The 17,412-nt window shown below is 43.6% G+C and overlaps 1 protein-coding gene across 1 annotated transcript; it reads left to right on the top strand.

The window, feature by feature from the left end:
* Positions 1-466: 466 nt before the first annotated feature.
* Positions 467-16,948, top strand: LOC133408989 (RNA-binding protein 38-like). The gene is made up of 4 exons (XM_061688444.1): positions 467-878; positions 3,191-3,314; positions 6,047-6,101; positions 15,161-16,948. Exons 1-4 carry the CDS (start codon positions 591-593, stop codon positions 15,501-15,503), a joined length of 810 nt encoding a protein of 269 aa, XP_061544428.1. The 5' UTR covers positions 467-590; the 3' UTR covers positions 15,504-16,948.
* Positions 16,949-17,412: the final 464 nt, after the last annotated feature.

The following is a 17,412-nucleotide window of genomic DNA, read 5'->3' as shown; positions in this document are numbered from 1 at the left end:
TTTTAATTGTTTTGAAAAATTTAAAACAAATTTCCAAAAATTTCAAATCACATTTGTGATTCTAAAGTTCATGCAACGGTCGCTGTGCTGAATGTAATATGCGAATTATTTGGGGAGGTTGTTTGTTTTTCTTTCCAAAGAGCACATGTGCCAAATTCGGGGTGGTGGACTCTAATACAGTACTGTATTTTATTTACAGGCAATGAATCCACGCCATGTGGACGTAGTAACTTCCTCACGGAGAATGAGTGAGGCACGGTTTGGATTATTTGGTTTTTTTTTGGTACAGTTAGGAGCCTCCTTGAAAGACAAAGGCATGTGCAGCGGGGGTTCCGAGTGGGCGGGACAACGTGAAGAAGTGTGCACGCAAGCGCTAATGTGATTGGCTAAGAGTTGTGTGGAGGGCGGAGCCACATCTCAGGCATATATAGTTACAGTCGCCACTTGTCCCCGTAGTGGCCGTTAAGAACAGAGCAGTTGTGAACGCGACCGGAGGATCCGTCACGTTAGCTAACTGTTGCGACCAAGTTGTTTTACGCGCAACACAGCGAGTTTGTGTACTATTTTTTCTACATTTCCCCCCGCCACTAATGCCGGGCCGTCATTCGAGCTCAGAGAAGTCAGTTTCGCCAGCGTGTGCGTGTGGCGCTTTGGCCGGCTCGCCAATGCTTCTGCATCAGTTTATGAACGGAGCCCTGGAAGCCATGCATCCCACAGCGCTCCAGAAGGACACCACTTTTACCAAAATCTTCGTCGGCGGGCTGCCGTACCACACGAACGACGCTTCGCTGAGAAAGTACTTCGAGGCCTTTGGGGACATTGACGAGGCTGTAGTGATAACCGACAGGCAGACCGGCAAATCGAGAGGCTACGGCTTCGTAAGTACAAGTCGAGTCCGTCACCTCTCCCCGCGATGGAGTGAGTGCACATGTTGCCCAACTGAGTGGAACGCATTGCATTTGCCGTGGTGATGTTTGTCCTTCTTTTCTTTTTTTTATGTGTGGAACCGTCGCACGTGCTGTGTTCTTCTACTTGAATTGTCTCTCTTTTAATGAGGATGAGGGATCACACAAGTTAACTTAAGAAGATTATAATTCCGCATATGTCTGCCCCCAACCCCAACGACACCGCCATTCAGCCCCCGAACAACCCTGTTTTATGGCTTAAAAGTGTGGGAGAGTCTGCCTGACTGCTCTTGGTTCCTTTATATGGCTATTTTGGAGCAGCAGCGGTGGGAGAGGTTGACCTTGTACAGCATGTCCTCCATTGTCATGGACGGAAGCGCCTCCATTGCTCACTGTTTAGGTGATTTACATTGGAACTTTGCTGCTTTTGGAAGGAATTGTCTTCATCCTGTATATGTGTGATAAACTTTGCGAAGATCTTATCTTTTGGAGGCTTTAGTCAGTCGCCCCGGCCTAACTTTTGGCCCCCCTCCTATACCATGAAGCATCACATATCTAAATCATGATGGCATTGTTTAAAAAGCCAGCGAACAAAAAGTGTCCTGTTGCATTCTCAGTCCCCGCTAATAGGTGACTTATGCCGTGTCCCTGCCAGATAAAACCGTCCGTTCTCCCTTTGACACAAAGCACAGAAGCCATGTGAGCAATGCAAATATTTACCAGAACTCTGGAAAGACCCATCAACACCAGTTCTATCAGGCCAAAGAAGGAATGGAAAATTGTTACGTGTGTATGTTTACAGGCACCATGGAAGACAATTGCTTGGTGTTTACATATCAGCTCCTAAACCAGAGAAAACTCTCCTTACGAGTCTTGTCGCTAACGGTTGAGCGTGGAGACCGGTGGTTCCGGTTAAACAGGCTTGTAGGGATGCGCATGCTGTCAGCCATGCACGTAGTTAGGTGACCAGCTGAAGTCATAAACTGCTCATTTTGTTTGGCGATGGTGGGTGTAAGCCAGCAGAAAGGGGGCGGGCGGGGTGGCCCAAAGCTGAGCTCACCTTTTATCTAAACACACTTCAGAGGTGGATTAGTGGGTCCCCCACAGCAAGGCTCCACACAGTGTAAACAAAGCCTCGTTCCTTCCTGTGTTCACAACACAGACGCCGGAGAGGGCTTTTTGGCGCCTTGCGGCATTTAAAAATGCCCTCTAAAACAATGATAGCCATGGCCTGAATTAATTCATTCATACGCAGCTTGGTCGACTCAGTGAGCTGACTGAAGCCACTGAGTTGGCAGAACATGGAAATCAAAACAGACGGGCTTGTGTAATGCCAGGAGGGAGAAAGGAGGGGGCTGGACTAAGACAAGCTCCTTAATATGACGTCCCTAATTGGATAAGCTCCTTAATTGTTACTCCTCTTAAATCCATATTTCAGCAGGTATGCCAAGGCTGCTGTCATTTGGTTGCTTAAAAAAAAATCATTTGCCTTGTTTGGATTTTAAGTGTGAGAATGAGTGTTTTATTTATTTATTTATTTTGTATTTATTCCTCCCCCCCCCTAAAAAATGCTTTTGGACAGCATGACAGTTAAGCTGTAGATTCACATAAAGGAATTCCTCTGTGTCTTATGGCAATGAGTCAACACTACAGTGAACCCCCCCATATTCTCTGTTCAGAATTAGCTAATTCATATATTTGCAGATTTCCTTTTTTAGAACCTGTCCTCTTGTTATTCACTGAAGAACTCTCATATTAACCCTTTGTTCTCAGGCTAAAGCGATAAACGAGTTACTTTGGTGCCTTATGCCATCTTGGTGCCAAGGAACTATGTTGACGTGAATTGAGGAGCTTCATTTCGACAACAGTAGTGCTTTGCTGCCAACTTGCGGCATCTGTAGGGATTTACAAACCCTTTTTAGTTGGGTTTTAATTACTCGTGGATTTTCGCTAACCCTCGTGAATAGCGGGGCTTCACTGTAGTTTGTATGCACGGTCTGCTAAACTATTGTTTCTCTGCTAGTGTTATATGCAGTAGAATACTCGTGCCCAATGAAGTTGGGACAGTGGAGGTCTGCAGGGGACGTAGCTCAACCTCACACAGCCGATGTCATGTTTGTTCTTCTAGCAAACCAGTTGAGGCTGAATCAACGGCATCTCTGCTGGTTGCAGCCAATCAGTGTGGTGCTTTTTTTTTTTTTTTGTGGCCTCAATTGCTTTAAGACACAACTTCGACCAAATTCTTAACCATCAATTATTATTCCTATCACAATGTTCATCGCCAGGTAACGATGACAGACCGAGGGGCGGCCGAGAGAGCCTGTAAGGATCCCAACCCCATAATTGACGGCAGAAAGGCCAATGTCAACCTGGCCTACCTTGGTGCCAAGCCCCGCAGCTTACAAACAGGTGGGACATGTTGTCTTTTTTCCATCTACTTATTCATGTGTTCCCATCTTGATAAACCAGCCAGCTGCAGCTATGACTTGGATGAAGGATCATACTAGTCTATTCTTGATAATAGAGGCTTATATAGGAACTAGGGATCACAAACATATGGGTGGATAACATATCGCATATCCTAAGGGAAAAGTGTTTGAATCCTTTTCTCTTCCAAACCTAATGACAATCAGCCCTGTTTCTGCTACAGTGAATGCCCGTTTATCACAGCGGATGCATTCCACAGGCTGCTGCAATAGGTGGGGAAAAAAACACACACATATAGCGAGACCAAAAGAAAAATGTGAAAAATTGTTTTACCTCTTTCACATCCTTTAAACACACTTCAAATGAATGAAACACACTTTTTGAGTATTCGTTATGACTATTAGTTTTAATGGTAGTACTTTTTAAAGTATTCCTTAGTTCTCACTCTCTCGTTCGCACAGTTTGCCAAATAAGAGGTAAAGGATGCTTGCTTCAAGCATTTGTCGCTCCAAGTTTATTGTAAAAATGACACGGTAAACATTGTATGTTTAAACACCAAACGGTTTAACCAAACCATATATTAATGAAAGTCTTAACGGTTAATGCTAACATGTAAGATGAAATGCCATAATTGGGTTAATGGAGATGCTTAGCATAGATCTTATGGAAATTATAAACCTTTAAACAACTGTTTAAAGCATGTTCAAATGCCAGGTAAAAAAAAGAAGAAAAAAAGACTAAAATGAATCATTCCAAACTTTTTACTTTACTGTGACCTATAATATGTACTCAATTGAAATGTTTTTTTTTTCTCTTTGAGAAGTAAAAATAACTGAGATAAGGTTGTTGCATAAGTGTGCACACCATCTCATAACTGGGGATGTACAGTGTGTGGCTGTTTTCAAAATTAACCAATTACTTTTGAACTCATGTTGATTGCCACCATTTAAAGTGCCTCTCATTAACCCCAAATAAAGTTCAGATGTTCTAGTAGGCTTTTCGTGACTTTTGCTTTTCTCGTAGAAGCCTGAAGATGTTGTGCTCCCAGTGACTAGTATTTGGACCTGTTCTTAATTCCTTCCACCTAGACTATGACCCCAGTTCCAGCTGAAGAAAAAAAAGCCCCAAAGCATGATCCTGCCACTATCATGCTGTATTGTAGGTATTGGGTTCTTTTGGTGATGAACAGTGTTGTTTGTGACAAACATATCTTTTGGAATTTTGGCCCAAAAGTTTAACTCTGGTTTCAAAGGACCATAACACATTTTATAAGATAAGGCTTCTGTCTTGCCAGGCTACCCCATAACCCAGACATACAGTATGAAGAAGACAGGAGATTGTTGTCACATGTATTGAACAGCTATTAGTTGCCAGAAATTTCCGTTGCTCCTTCAATGTTGCTGTTGGCCTCTTGGCAGACTCCCTGACTTGATTCGGTCCAATTTTGGAGTGATGTCTAGTTCTCTGTAATGTCACTGTTGTGCCGTATATTCGCCACTTGTCGATGACTGTCTTTAACTGTGTTCCATGTTGTGTGTAATGCCTTGGAAATAATTTTCTACCCTTCTCATGACTGATACCTTTGAACGATGAAATGCCTCTGATGTTGCGGGAAGCTCTCTGTGAACCATAGCTTGTGCTGTAAGAAGTGACTGCACAAATGTCAGGAAAAGCCTACTAGAACATCTGAACTTTATTTGGTGTTATCAGAGGCACTTAAAATGGTGGCAGATGTCTGCTGACCCCCATTTAAAATGAGTTTGAATGTGAATGTGGTTAGTTCTGAACACAGCCACATGAAGTTTTAAGAGTGTGTGCGCACACACTAAATTATCTCGTTTTTTTTTTTTTACTTACTGTCTGTAAAATATTTCTTCTTTTTTTAACTGAGTTGTAAAGCTTACAGGTCACTATGGTGGAAAATGTTTTGAAATCATTCATCTTGGTCTAATTTTATTTATATCACAAAACCCGGGCATTTGATCAGGGGTACGTAGACTTTTTATATCCACTATACAGTATATTCTCTCTGCGGGGAAGAGCCATCGCCATGTCCTCGCTTATCTTAATTGTGTCTGCAAAGAGCTCAGTGCTGTGCGGCATTTTGCGGCACAACGTGGTACTGCACTGGAGGCGCACAACTCTAAATTTGAACTTACCTGTATACAGTGGTACCCCGCTATTTGCTGGGGAATAGGGACTGAGCTGGACCGCGAAAGGTAAAAATCTGTGGATAATTGACACCCAATATGTAGTAATTGCATTGGAAGAGAAAAAACAAACTTGTTTTTAATCCAACAAATTCTTGAATAAGTGCGGGTAAAGCACCAATAAGTGTTTTTGGGGCTGGTTCCCCCCCAAAATAAAAAAACTAATTTACTAAATATTTTTTTAATCAGGGTGGGGGGAGAGAAAATGGGAAAAAAATCAGCGAATGCGCAGGTGCCGAACCGTGAGTATGCGGGTATCCAATGTACTGTAACAACACACAAAAACGATCACTTAAAAATCCGCAACGGTGCGGGGGAATGCAAGATGAACCGCGATATAGCGGAAGGGGGGGTTCACAGTATTGCACATTGTTTGCACAAAGATTTAAACAGGCCCTGCCTCTGTCTCCCCATGGTCTCTGTATATTGTTCTCTGCTCCTCCTCTGTAAATGCAAATGTGTGTTTTCGTGTGTGTGTCTGACAGTCGACCTCGTATCTTGCAGGCATATCCATCGGAGTGCAGGCCATTCACCCAGCATTCATCCAGAGGCAGTATGGGTAAGTGAAAGGGAGTGGGCGCTTGTTGTGTGCGTGCTCTTGTGTTAGACGCTTTGTGCGATGCCACTAGGCCACCTATTCCTTGGACAAACAGGGCCTCTGGAAAGTACATGTCAGTTTCTCGGCCAGCATGCAACTCCAGAGGGTCTCTATTAGCATATTAGAGTTTTCTAGGCCAGGGGGCTAGCTCACATATCTGTGATAATAGAAGGGCATTCCAGAGGTGAATGTGTGACTCACTTGTTAAGTTTTGTCAGGAGCTTATTGACTTGTCCACTCTTCCTTGAGTGGGCTGGGCATCCTGGAAGCAGCTGTGTTGTACAAACAGCCGCTCAGAGATATGGTCTGCTGAGCGCCTAATGAGCGTTTCACTATATTAATGAAACCTTGACACCACCAACCACCTGCGGCTCTTGCCTATCACTACATCAACCTTTTTTTAAACCCAGTGTACGACGTACATTCATGAAGTTACGTTTTGTGGCTTCACCTTCACTCCCAGCATTTTTATAGAATCAAACATCATCCTCGTAAAAAGTAGTGCGTTGTAATTAGCAGAACATGGACAGTTTGAGGAGGTTATCTGACCTTTCACGAGCTTCTTTGATATTATGACAAAATATAAAGCATCCCAACAATAGCAATGCTTGCAAGCATCTACAACTGAAAAATAAAGTGCAAGAGTAGAAAATAGGTTTATCTGTTTTAATTTATTCAAAAAAAAAATCATAAAGTATGGGTCTGTTCCCCTTACATGACACGTTTAACACGTTAAACAAACACAGTACATATACATGATACTAACTGGCTTCTGTTGTACTGTATATTGTGTAGGTCAATTGTTAGCGTGTACTTGGAGGCAATTTTAATGGACTGGACTATTTGGTTGAAATCAACAAGGGCCTTTTTCACAAAATCAAAGTGATGCCCTTTTACAGTATATTGAACAGACCAGGGTTTTAAGAGTGCATCTTCCTGGAAATCCCAGGATTTTCCACTCTCCATAGGGACAATGATAAAATAACACGTCTCCCCGCTACCCCCCAAAAAACTGTCTTTAAGTGGCAGTGATTGTCTATTCATGTCCCATTTAATCAACCCGCACTGGGTATTAATAATCTGCTGGGAATATATCCCATTTTGTTCCGGGTCACACAGAGGACCCTGGAAAGTCCCATATCTGTTACCATGGCGATCACAGATTGCTCCAAAAGCCCTCAGGGTTTTAAAATGTGGTGTTTTGAGGTATGGATCTGGCAGGTGCTGGCTCATATTACAGCCTTTTACACCCCTTTAATCACCCATGGCCACCACCAGAGATGCAGAGTGACACACCAAGCACCTGTCCTCTTGCCCCTGAGTTTTCGAGATGGTGAGTGACAGACGCAGGCCTCCCTAAGACGCATGGCCTACAAGTGGCTTTTCTTTCACCCCCCCTTGACGACATATGGTGTGCTGACATGGTCTGAAGTGGGATTGTAAGCGGAACAGTAGTATTGTACACAGTGTGCGCGTGTGTTATAGCTATAGTCAGCAGATGCTTAGGACTGTAAGGGTCAGAGGAGGTGAGGCCAGTATTATTGTTTTTGATATGAAGGACCGCCCCCACCATATTCACGCATACTTTCCCGGTCCACAGTCATCTACAGTATGTATGTAGGCTTGTTCCTTTTGCCCTGTGTTTTGATTTACTGTAAATCAGTCTCTTCCCTAGCTGCCACTAGCACTGTGAAAGCTGACACCTCTGCAAGACAGTGTGGGAGTTAAAGTGGGGGGTCCGAGTTTGGTAGTTAAAGGGGAGGGGTGGGTGGTGGGGGTTGCTTTTAATGAGGCAGCGTGCATCCTAGGAAACACACCACTACAGGTGTGAAACGTCGCTCCCCAGAATTCATCCTCAAGTGGAAAGGGAAGGATACTAGGTGGCGTGTTTCCATGTAAATGCCTAAAAGGAACGAGATACACTGGTTGAGTACTTTTAAATATTAATTTTTAATATCAGCTTGACTAACAACCAAAATCATAATACTGCTGTTGTGTTGTTGCTGTTGCAGTGTGTTTTAAATTTACTGCAACCAGCAAATCCTTTCTTGGAGAAGTCCAACTTTAAACTTTCATATAAACCGATGAAGATTATTCAAAGTACACATTTGGGAAAGACTGCTTGTGCACGTTCGCACATTTTCTATATAAAGTGGGTGTTTCCATCTGAATGAGGTTCCTTTTCATAAATTTGTAGTCCGATGTGTAGACATATCCTAAACACTATTAGATATTCTCTTCTGATGCACACGTGTTACACTGCAAAACCTGATAGTCATTTCATTTCCAGAAATATGTCGCACCTCTTTGTGATATCCTGATGACAATGTGGCCGTCGGGCTTTTCCTGCCTGTATTTGTAATATTTACAAGTTACATTGAGATGCGACATAGGGCAAAGATAGAGGTGGCAAAGGCCAAACAAGAGGCATATGATGACATGTATGCCAGGTTGGACACTAAAGAAGGAGAAAATGATCTATACTGGTTGGCCAGACAGAGGGCTAGAGATGGGAAGGATGTGCAGCAGGTTAGGGTGAGTAAGGATTGAGATGGAAATATGTTGACCGGTGCCAATAGTATGCTAGATAGATAGAAACAATACTTCGAGGAGTTGATGAATGAGGGAGAAGGGAGAGTAGAAGAGGCAAGTGTGGTTGACCAGGAAGTGGCAATGATTACCGTATTTTCACGACCATAAGGCGCACTTAAAAGTCTTGAGTTTTCTCCAAAATGGACGGGGCGCCTTATGTGTGCACAGAGTTCCAAAATCTGTAAATGTCGTTGTGTGACTTTGATGAGCACTCCGCTTGACTGACTGGGAGCATTTCCTGCCGACACGCTGCTTATATAGAGGAAAGGCGAACGTGACTGAGGACAGCATGGCTGGACGGATGAGGAGAAAATGAGAGGGTGGCTGAGTGAGGTGTACATAAAGAGACCAGATTTTGTTTTCCACGTGTTACCATCCCTGTTGATCAGTGACTCCATGCGCGCTCATCTCACAGTCGCTGTGAAAAACCAAGTGCAGCAAATCAACTCGGAGCTTGCCATCATTCCGGGAGGCCTGACGGAGGAACTCCAACCGCTGGACATCGGCGTAAACAGGGCGTTCAAAGTGAAGTTCCGAGCGGCATGGGAGGGATGGATGACAGACGTCTGGGCTAAGGTATCTGCTTTGACTGTCGTTCGAGCTTTCCCGAAAGCCGGCATCTCTGCTGAACAGCCCCCCGGCAACGAGACTGACTCCGACAATGACGAGAGGGAACTCGGCATGTTTGATGGAGAACTTGCCCAGCTGTTCATTTCGGATACAGAAGATGAGGACTTTGATGGATTTGTGGATGAGGATTGATAAAAAAATAACGTCACATTGTTAAATACTTCAATAATGTGCAACCAAACTCAGTTTTGCTCCCGCTGCCTTTTTAAAAACATATGCTAGCATGCATGCTAGTGTATGTTTTAGCGTGCATGCATGCTACCTGTGTTAAATACAGAAATAGACCCCGTAACTGAGACTGCGCCTTTTAATACCTTATGGTCGGGGGAATTGTGGTACTGCATGCGGTACTGTGGTACTGCATGCGGAAGTCTGATGTTACAGAGAACTATGTTAAAATTATACAGTACATGTACTAGTGCAGCAGAACAGTGGTGAGGTGTGCTGTAGGTGTGACAGACCAATTTAAGGTGAAGGTGGGACTGCATCAGGGATCAGCCCTGAGCCCCTTCCTGTTTGCAGTGGTGATGGAAAGGCTGACAGATGAGGTTAGACTGGAATCCTGTGGACCATGATGTTTGCAGATGACATTGTGATCTGCAGGGAGCAGGCGGAGCAACAGTTAGAAAGATGGAGGTATCCACTGGAAAGCAGATGAATGAAGATTAGCCGAAGTAAAACAGAATATATGTGTGAAGAAACGGGTCCAAGCAGGTTGGAACGGGTGGAGGAAGGTGTCAGGTGTGTTATGTGACAGTCTTTGCTTAGGATAAAGGGCAAAGTTTACAAGACAGTGGTGAAGTCAGCCATGATGTACGGATTAGAGACAGTGGCACTGAAGAGACAACAGGAGGCAGAGCTGGAGGTGGCGGAAATTAAGATGTTGAGGTTCGCTCTCGGAGTGACCAGGTTGGATAAAATTAGAAATGAGCTCATCAGAGGAACAGCCAAGGTTCGATGTTTTGAAGACTGTTAAGAGAGGGCAGACTTCGATGGTTAGGACATGTCCAGAGGAGAAATAGTGAGTATATTGGTAGAAGGATGATGAGGCTGGAGCTGCCAGGCAAGAGTGCAAGAGGAAGACCAAAGAGAAGGTTGACGGATGTCGTGAGGGAAAACATGAGGGCAGTTGGTGTTCGAGAGGAGGATGCAGGAGATAGGCTTAGCTGGAAAAGGACGACGCGCTGTGGCGACCCCTAACGGGACAAGCCGAAAGGAAAAGAAGATGATTTGTAATATTTGCAAGCATTCATTTCAAGTATGCGTCTCTGACCAGGCCATCCGCACAGTGCCGTTGTGTCAAAATCACACAGGCTAGCCGCAGTCAGCACAAAACCAGCTGATCTCGTTTTTTTCTGGCCCGTGTCCACATTCCCCTGTCACTGGTTCACGGTCCACAGCAGAGCTCTCAGCGTCCACTTACTGCTTATCTCTATAGATGGAAGTTAAAATTAAAGCAAACACCTCGTTGTGTTATATCAATAAAAGGATTGCTTTTGTCTCGCCTTATCCTCTGCATTCCATTTGAACGACACATGATCCATTTCGATTTCCATGTGGTAGTTTACATCAGCGGCCTCCAGCCAAGGCCAGCGACAAGGCATGTTCTGTACACATGACGGGTGTGCGGGCACCACACACACTAATGTATACTCGTCGCAAGCGGTGCATGAGGCTGAATACTACTTGTTTGCTCATTGACCATTGTAGCCTATGTATAACCATCCCATTCATTCATCAGATTAGTTTCTGACATTGTATTTTGCTCCTGCTCAGGGATGAAGTGGTTGACTTTTAAAGGGGACAAATTGTTGAAAATTGGCTTTGATATTTTTTTATACAAACAGAAAAAAAAAATCCTAACCACCGCACTACTTTTACTCTGTTACATTTGCAGTTTGGATAAGTTGTACTTGTCAGAGAGGTTTGAATGCAGCATACTTTGTACTTGTACCGTAGAAGATACGGTACTTTTCCTCCGTTACAATGATCTACATGCAGCCTGCTACTTTTATTTATCAGTTATTGCTTATTTATCTTTTTCTTTCCCCCCCCCCCACCGTGTGCCATCTGTTTCGACCACGACTTCCTCATTTGGCACAGTTTGCTCCAATACAACGTAACCGCTAGTGAAGTTTGACTCTACTTCACCAATCAAATGACACAAGACTGTCACATGACCGCACACAACATCTTCTATTGGCCGTCGCAGTATTGTTTGGGACTGTCTGCCCAAACGTGGCTATTCCATCTTACTTCTAAATTGAGAAATAAGTTGCAGGTGTTTTTGTTGTTGTTTTACCTGCGCACATTAGCCCTATTTTATGGTAATTAAAAGTAACTGTAAAAGATGCATCTTTTGGGGTACGTGCTAATCGCACACACACACACAGCACATTCACATTTTATTTGTTGATTTGTATTTTATTTGACGTTAATGCTTAGATTTAAAAAAATAAATCAGAGGTTACCATTTAATCAGTAGTTGAGTATTTTTTTTTTTCACCTAGTACTTTCTTACTTTTACCCAAGTGATTTTTGGGAGGACTAATTTTTACTTCGACAAGAATCATTACTTTCAAGTAACAGTACTCTTACTTGAGTACAATATTTGGCTCCTTCCCCCACCTCTGCAAATACAGTAGGTCTCTGGAGTGCCTGCCCACCCATCAAGTGTGAAATTAAACAACCAAGTAAATCTTTGATCTGGCTATTTCTGAGAATGTCTGAATTGTGACATCACAAACGGCGTTCATTTGCAGTACTGACTCTGGAGGGAGTCTCGGTCTCCCGAAGTCTCCAATAACACCACAAAGAGTCACTAGATTTGTTGCTTGTCTCTTTTTGAAATTGTATTTTATTTGCTACAGGGGTCGAAAAGGTCACCGACTGTAGTGACAACGTGGTTAGGGCCCAAACACTGGGTCGTTGCTTGCGTCAATCACATGTCAAGTACATTCCCAAATTACAAAGCCCCTGTCTTGATGCAATGATCCAATCTGTCTTTTTTCTGTTTTTGCTTGACAATAATCCTCCTCCTGTCCAACTTCCTGCCTGCCACGGTTGCTGTATGCTGCCAGCTGACGATCAGAGGACACCCCCCCCTTGTCCCCCAAATATAGGACTAGTCCCGAGGAAGGGTTTGACAGAAAATGTCCCACCCCCACATCTCCTCTCTGCGCAAGGTGCCAGTGATGGCTTGAGAGTGTCGTGCAGTGCTGTGTGCTGTGATGGATTGGAGTGCCTTTTTATCTTTTCCAGTTTTGTGTGCGAGTGATATGAAGTGAAGCGGTCACACCGATTGCGGTGTGACTCTACCTATTATGGCATGGTTTGGGGTTTGCAGTGGTTACTGGCGTGTGGGAGGGTGGTGTGTGCGCGTGTCGGTGAGCGTGATGACATCCCTATCCTTGCATGCTTCCGTCTCTTGCTTTGTTGATTCCACGGCAGCCTCTCATTACTGATGATTGAAGACTGAAAGTGAAATGTTTTTATCAGCACTGAGAGGCAGCTCAGTGAGTGACATTTGTTGTGATGGTCTTGTCTCTGTCCATAAATGTTTTGCCAATGAAAACTATAGCATCGAGTTTTGAAAGCAGAAGGGGTCTCGATCAATTTTTTTTTTTTTTTTTTATTATTATATAAAAGGGGAACTTCTATCTGCTATTCCTCTCTGCTCTGCCTTTCAAACACTGGATAGCTCCTCAACGCAGAACGGAGCAAATCCTGTTGGATCGAGTGGCAAAAGAAGCACCATATCAACCAAGCAGACCCGTTTTGCTCAGTTCATATGCATTGTCTTGCCTTTCCATTGTCAAAAGTCGGGCCCGACCGATTAATCGGCTGATAGTAGCCCTTTTCAAATCAGCTGATATTTAGCTAATTTTCCTCTCTCACACAAATGCGAAAGGACGAAGTGTTGTAAAACAGTCAAATGTTCTACCTTTAATTCATATCAGTATTGTTGTAAGCGTTAAGGGACCAAAGACCAAGTTATTTTATTCATTATATATTTAAATTAATCATCTGATTTATCGGTTATCAGAATTTTATTTCTGTAAGTGATTTTAAGACATTGGTAGATGTGGAATGTACAGTACATATAACTTGGTGTATGAGTGAGCTGAAGCTGGTAGTTAGTATTTTTTTTTTAACTAAAATGTTAATCGGGATTGCTAACCATTTAGCATTTTGGTGTCTCAAATTCTGTACACCACATTTATACCATACCCTCAGTACCAACATATGCAGTTTAAGTATTGAAGTCCATCCCTCATAAATGAGAATAAAATGCATGTTTGTAGTAAAATGAAAAATAAATAAGAGGGCGGGGGGATTATTATTGTTTTTTTTTTTTTATTATTATTATGATGTTTTTTTTAATCAATAGCCAATAGGAGAATTGATTCTAAAAAGATTTGATCGTGACAGCCCTGCTGCAATCTGTCAGTTGCTCTGCAAAGAATCCTCGCATGGCAATGGAATGGTGAGACCATAATCTACTCTTCTCGAAAGCCACCTTCGCACCAAGCGGTACAGCTAAGGCAAAGAGGAATATGACCTATAGTTTAATACTGCCTGTTGACATTCTTCATTAACAATAAACATGTATAGTTTTGATGTTTGTGTTCTTAGTATATGTATTTTGCAAAAGTCATTAAGCCATGACTAGCCTTGCTACAATGACCTTTTTCACATTGCAGTCATTTTGACATACTTCAATAGTAAATAGAAGAGCAGATGATTGTATCCACAAAACCTTGTTGGTGGTTGTTTTCACAATTTGATGTCACAAATGGAACCCATCATCATCAATCATAATATCCACCTGTCATCCTGTATAAAACAGGAAGTCGCCTGCTAACTAACAGGTGGACAAACATAAATATGATTCACCACATCAGTGTACTTCTGCTAATAAATGACATTTATAGTAGTTGTACTGTGGTCATTCTAGCATCGCTAACAGAATGCATTTCTAGTGGCTGCAAAAGACATTTGCACTGTACTGGATGTCAAGCAATGAATGGTCTTCAGCATGTCCAGCTTGGGAGGGGAGGGTCAGGGCTTGAGTCTTGCTGTGGACAAAACAAAGAAATAGCCAGGAGTTGTTGGATGCTAGTCTGCATCCTGACTACTGTCGAGGTGCTTTTGAGCATCACACTGACACGCTTCTCAGCTCAGGGATGCGGTCACCATTTGCACGCTTTGTCACTTTAATATGTGTGTGGTGTGAGACAAAAATATACAACGGAGTTTAAATTTAATTTCCCCTTGAGGGATTGAAATCAGTGCAATCAGGTTATTTGGGGAGTCCTGGTTTTTATAAAAAAAAAAAAAAAAAAAAAAGGGGGGGGGTGACTTGGTTCTAGAGACCCTGTGACCCCTGCACCACACAGCTTTAATCACCTAAGAGCTACAGCAGCATTGATAAGCCCCTTGCAGCGTGTGTGTGTGCGTGTGTGTTGTGTGTGCGTGAAAAGCAGCAGCTGTTAAAACACTCTGCTGGTGCCTGAACTTGAAAACCTGCCAGTGACAGCTGACTCTATCATTCAAGCGGCCCTCCCCACGCTTGGAGCTGAGACGGCCTAACCGAACATGTTTGGTAGGTTTTCGCTAACTGACATCAGAGACAGAATGTCGAGTCATCTCCATCTCTTCCTAACTGCCTGTCGTTCGCTCAGCCATGAGAGTCGCTGCTCCCCAGTTTGTTTTACGCTCTGGAGGCAATGTATACAATAGAAGCCAGACCCTCTTGACTGACAAACCTTGTTTGGTCTTTTTGTGCGTCTGCGCAGGTTGGCCCCGCCCTACGTCTACCCGCAAGCCTACATGCAGCCCAGCCTGGTTCTGCCCGCCCAGCTCTCGTCCTCTGTGAGTAGCAGCCCGTACCTGGACTACAGCGCGGCCTACACGCAGTATGCCCAGGCCGCCTTCGAGCAGCAGTATCCCTACGCCGCCTCCCCGGCCGGCTTCCTGGGTTACAGCTACGCCGCCAGCCCCAGCGCCACCGTGGGGCCGGCCCCCGCCGCGACGGCGCCGTCCAGCGTGCTCCCCGCCCTGCCCTCGGCCGGCGGGCCGGCCTCGGCCTTCCTGCACTACGCTCCGCAGCAGCAAATCCAGCCCGACCGCATGCAGTGAGCTGGGGAGGGAGCGTGAAGGCAGGGTGGAAAAGGTGGGAGAAGGGGGGGACCTTATGAACCGAGGATGGCAGAAACGCCCTTTGGGGCTACCTTGTTTTCGGGGCGTTTCAGGAAACGGATTTGGGACTATTGCACTATACGCTATGTATCAGGATGTCCCCTTTGCTCGTTGGGCAAAGGGTGAAGGTGTGGGTGGGAGGTCTTGGGGCTTGTACGGATTGGCAGACTGAGAAGCTTTAATGTTTAAGATCTCTTCCAAGGGCTTCTAAAAGCTGAGTCTTCATTTATAATAATTATTATTGTTGTTGTTGTTCTTTGTATAGTCCTTTATTATTATATTGATGTCATTGTTTATTTGTAAGCCATCGTTATCATTATCACACCTCTTGGCTCAGTCAGTGGAACGGCGCGTCTGCGGTACATGTTGTTTTGAGAGCATTCGGGGACATATTTACACGCTCCAAAGTATCTCAGCTGGATGCGAGGGTGACTGCTGCCCTCGGACGCTTGGCAGCCGGAGATGACCGGGTGATGACTGCGGAGGCCCGCAGTCAGCCTCCCACTCTCGCTATCCTCGGTGAGGTAAAGCACTGCGCCGCCAAGAACAAACTCCCAGTGCTCACTCAGCTCAGCTCCGACCTGGAGGACATAATGTTTCACCTCTGAAAAACATTAAAAAAAAGAGAAAGAAAAAAGAAACTTCTCAATGTGTGAGCTGCATTGTATTCTGCCTGGACAATGTCAGGAAGACATTTTATGATTCTTTTTATTAAAGAGGCCTTAATAAATAAATCAATTAAAAAAAAAAAAAAAGTATGCCTTTTTTTTTTTTTTTTTTAAATGTCCTGATTCACAAGAGCTCCTTTTGCCGGAGAACGAAGTGCAGACTTTGTAACTGCTCTGTTTTCAGCAGTCAGTCATTAACCTGACCCACTAGTATCTTGCTTATTTTAGGTGGATGGCGATGAGTATGAGCAGTACGTGGCCGTTTGGGACCAAGCGTGCTGTGTATCTGTAATAGATGGTAGCTGACACTGCGCTCAACCAGTGCATTGTTTGCTTGTTTCTCTCCTCTGTATCTCACTGGCACCAATTGTCCAAGCACTGCATTCAAGATATTTTCAGTCCTCAAGTACATTTACAATATTTATATGTGGGTATTTATAAGAGGTACTAAGTTAAGTAGCGTTGTTGTTGTTTTTTTTTTTTTTTTTTTTTTCTTTTTCTTTTCTTCCTCTCTCTCTCTTTTTGTACTATGACTGTAGTTGTAGCACTGATGCCGATTAACCTTTTAGAAGCATACCTGCACATCCTTGGGTATTGTTTTGTCACCATGTCGGTGCATTTGTGTGAGTGCTGCTACAGATGATGCCTATTTGTAGATCATTCTGGTTGCATCAACGAATGACTTTTATAGTCCCTTTAAGAAAAGCCATACAACAAATTGAGAATAAAGAATTTGTACTTAGAAATGCCTCGACTTTTTTTTTAGTAGTCGTATTTCTTTGATTCGCTTTCAGCCATCAGTCATTTCCATCGCATCCAACTTCAAATTTCACAAAAACGAAGCTAACTGTGCAGGGTGAAGCTTTAGCTTATTGTGCCTACAAAAACAAAGCAGCCGCTCTAAAACATCCTGAAGAAGTCAAATGAACTCTATAAATAATAATTAAAAACCACAATTTCATCACAACAGTCCAGCTAACAACCAAAAGTTGCATTTTCATAATTACAGCATGTCTGTTTATACAGTATGTGCTTGATTTATATATATTTCCATTCATTTTCACAGCCATTCCACAAATGAACGCCTCTGACATGTCTTCATTATATTTGGTCTTGTGTTGTCTTTTTCACACCTGTTCACCTCGGTCATAACGACTGATTCCAAACCACTTCGGAGTACG

This window comes from Phycodurus eques, chromosome 10 (genome assembly GCF_024500275.1).
Source record: "Phycodurus eques isolate BA_2022a chromosome 10, UOR_Pequ_1.1, whole genome shotgun sequence".
Taxonomy (NCBI): Eukaryota; Metazoa; Chordata; class Actinopteri; order Syngnathiformes; family Syngnathidae; genus Phycodurus; species Phycodurus eques.
Note: the sequence above shows the minus strand (reverse complement) of the source record. Positions and strands in the feature narration are given on the sequence as shown.

Bases quoted from the DNA above. Each gene is read 5' to 3' on its own strand.
- LOC133408989 (XM_061688444.1), top strand. From the start codon at position 591: ATGCCGGGCCGTCATTCGAGCTCAGAGAAGTCAGTTTCGCCAGCGTGT. The intron at 879-3,190 runs GTAAGTACAAGT...GTTCATCGCCAG, and splicing joins AATCGAGAGGCTACGGCTTC to GTAACGATGACAGACCGAGG. The intron at 6,102-15,160 runs GTAAGTGAAAGG...GCGTCTGCGCAG, and splicing joins TTCATCCAGAGGCAGTATGG to GTTGGCCCCGCCCTACGTCT.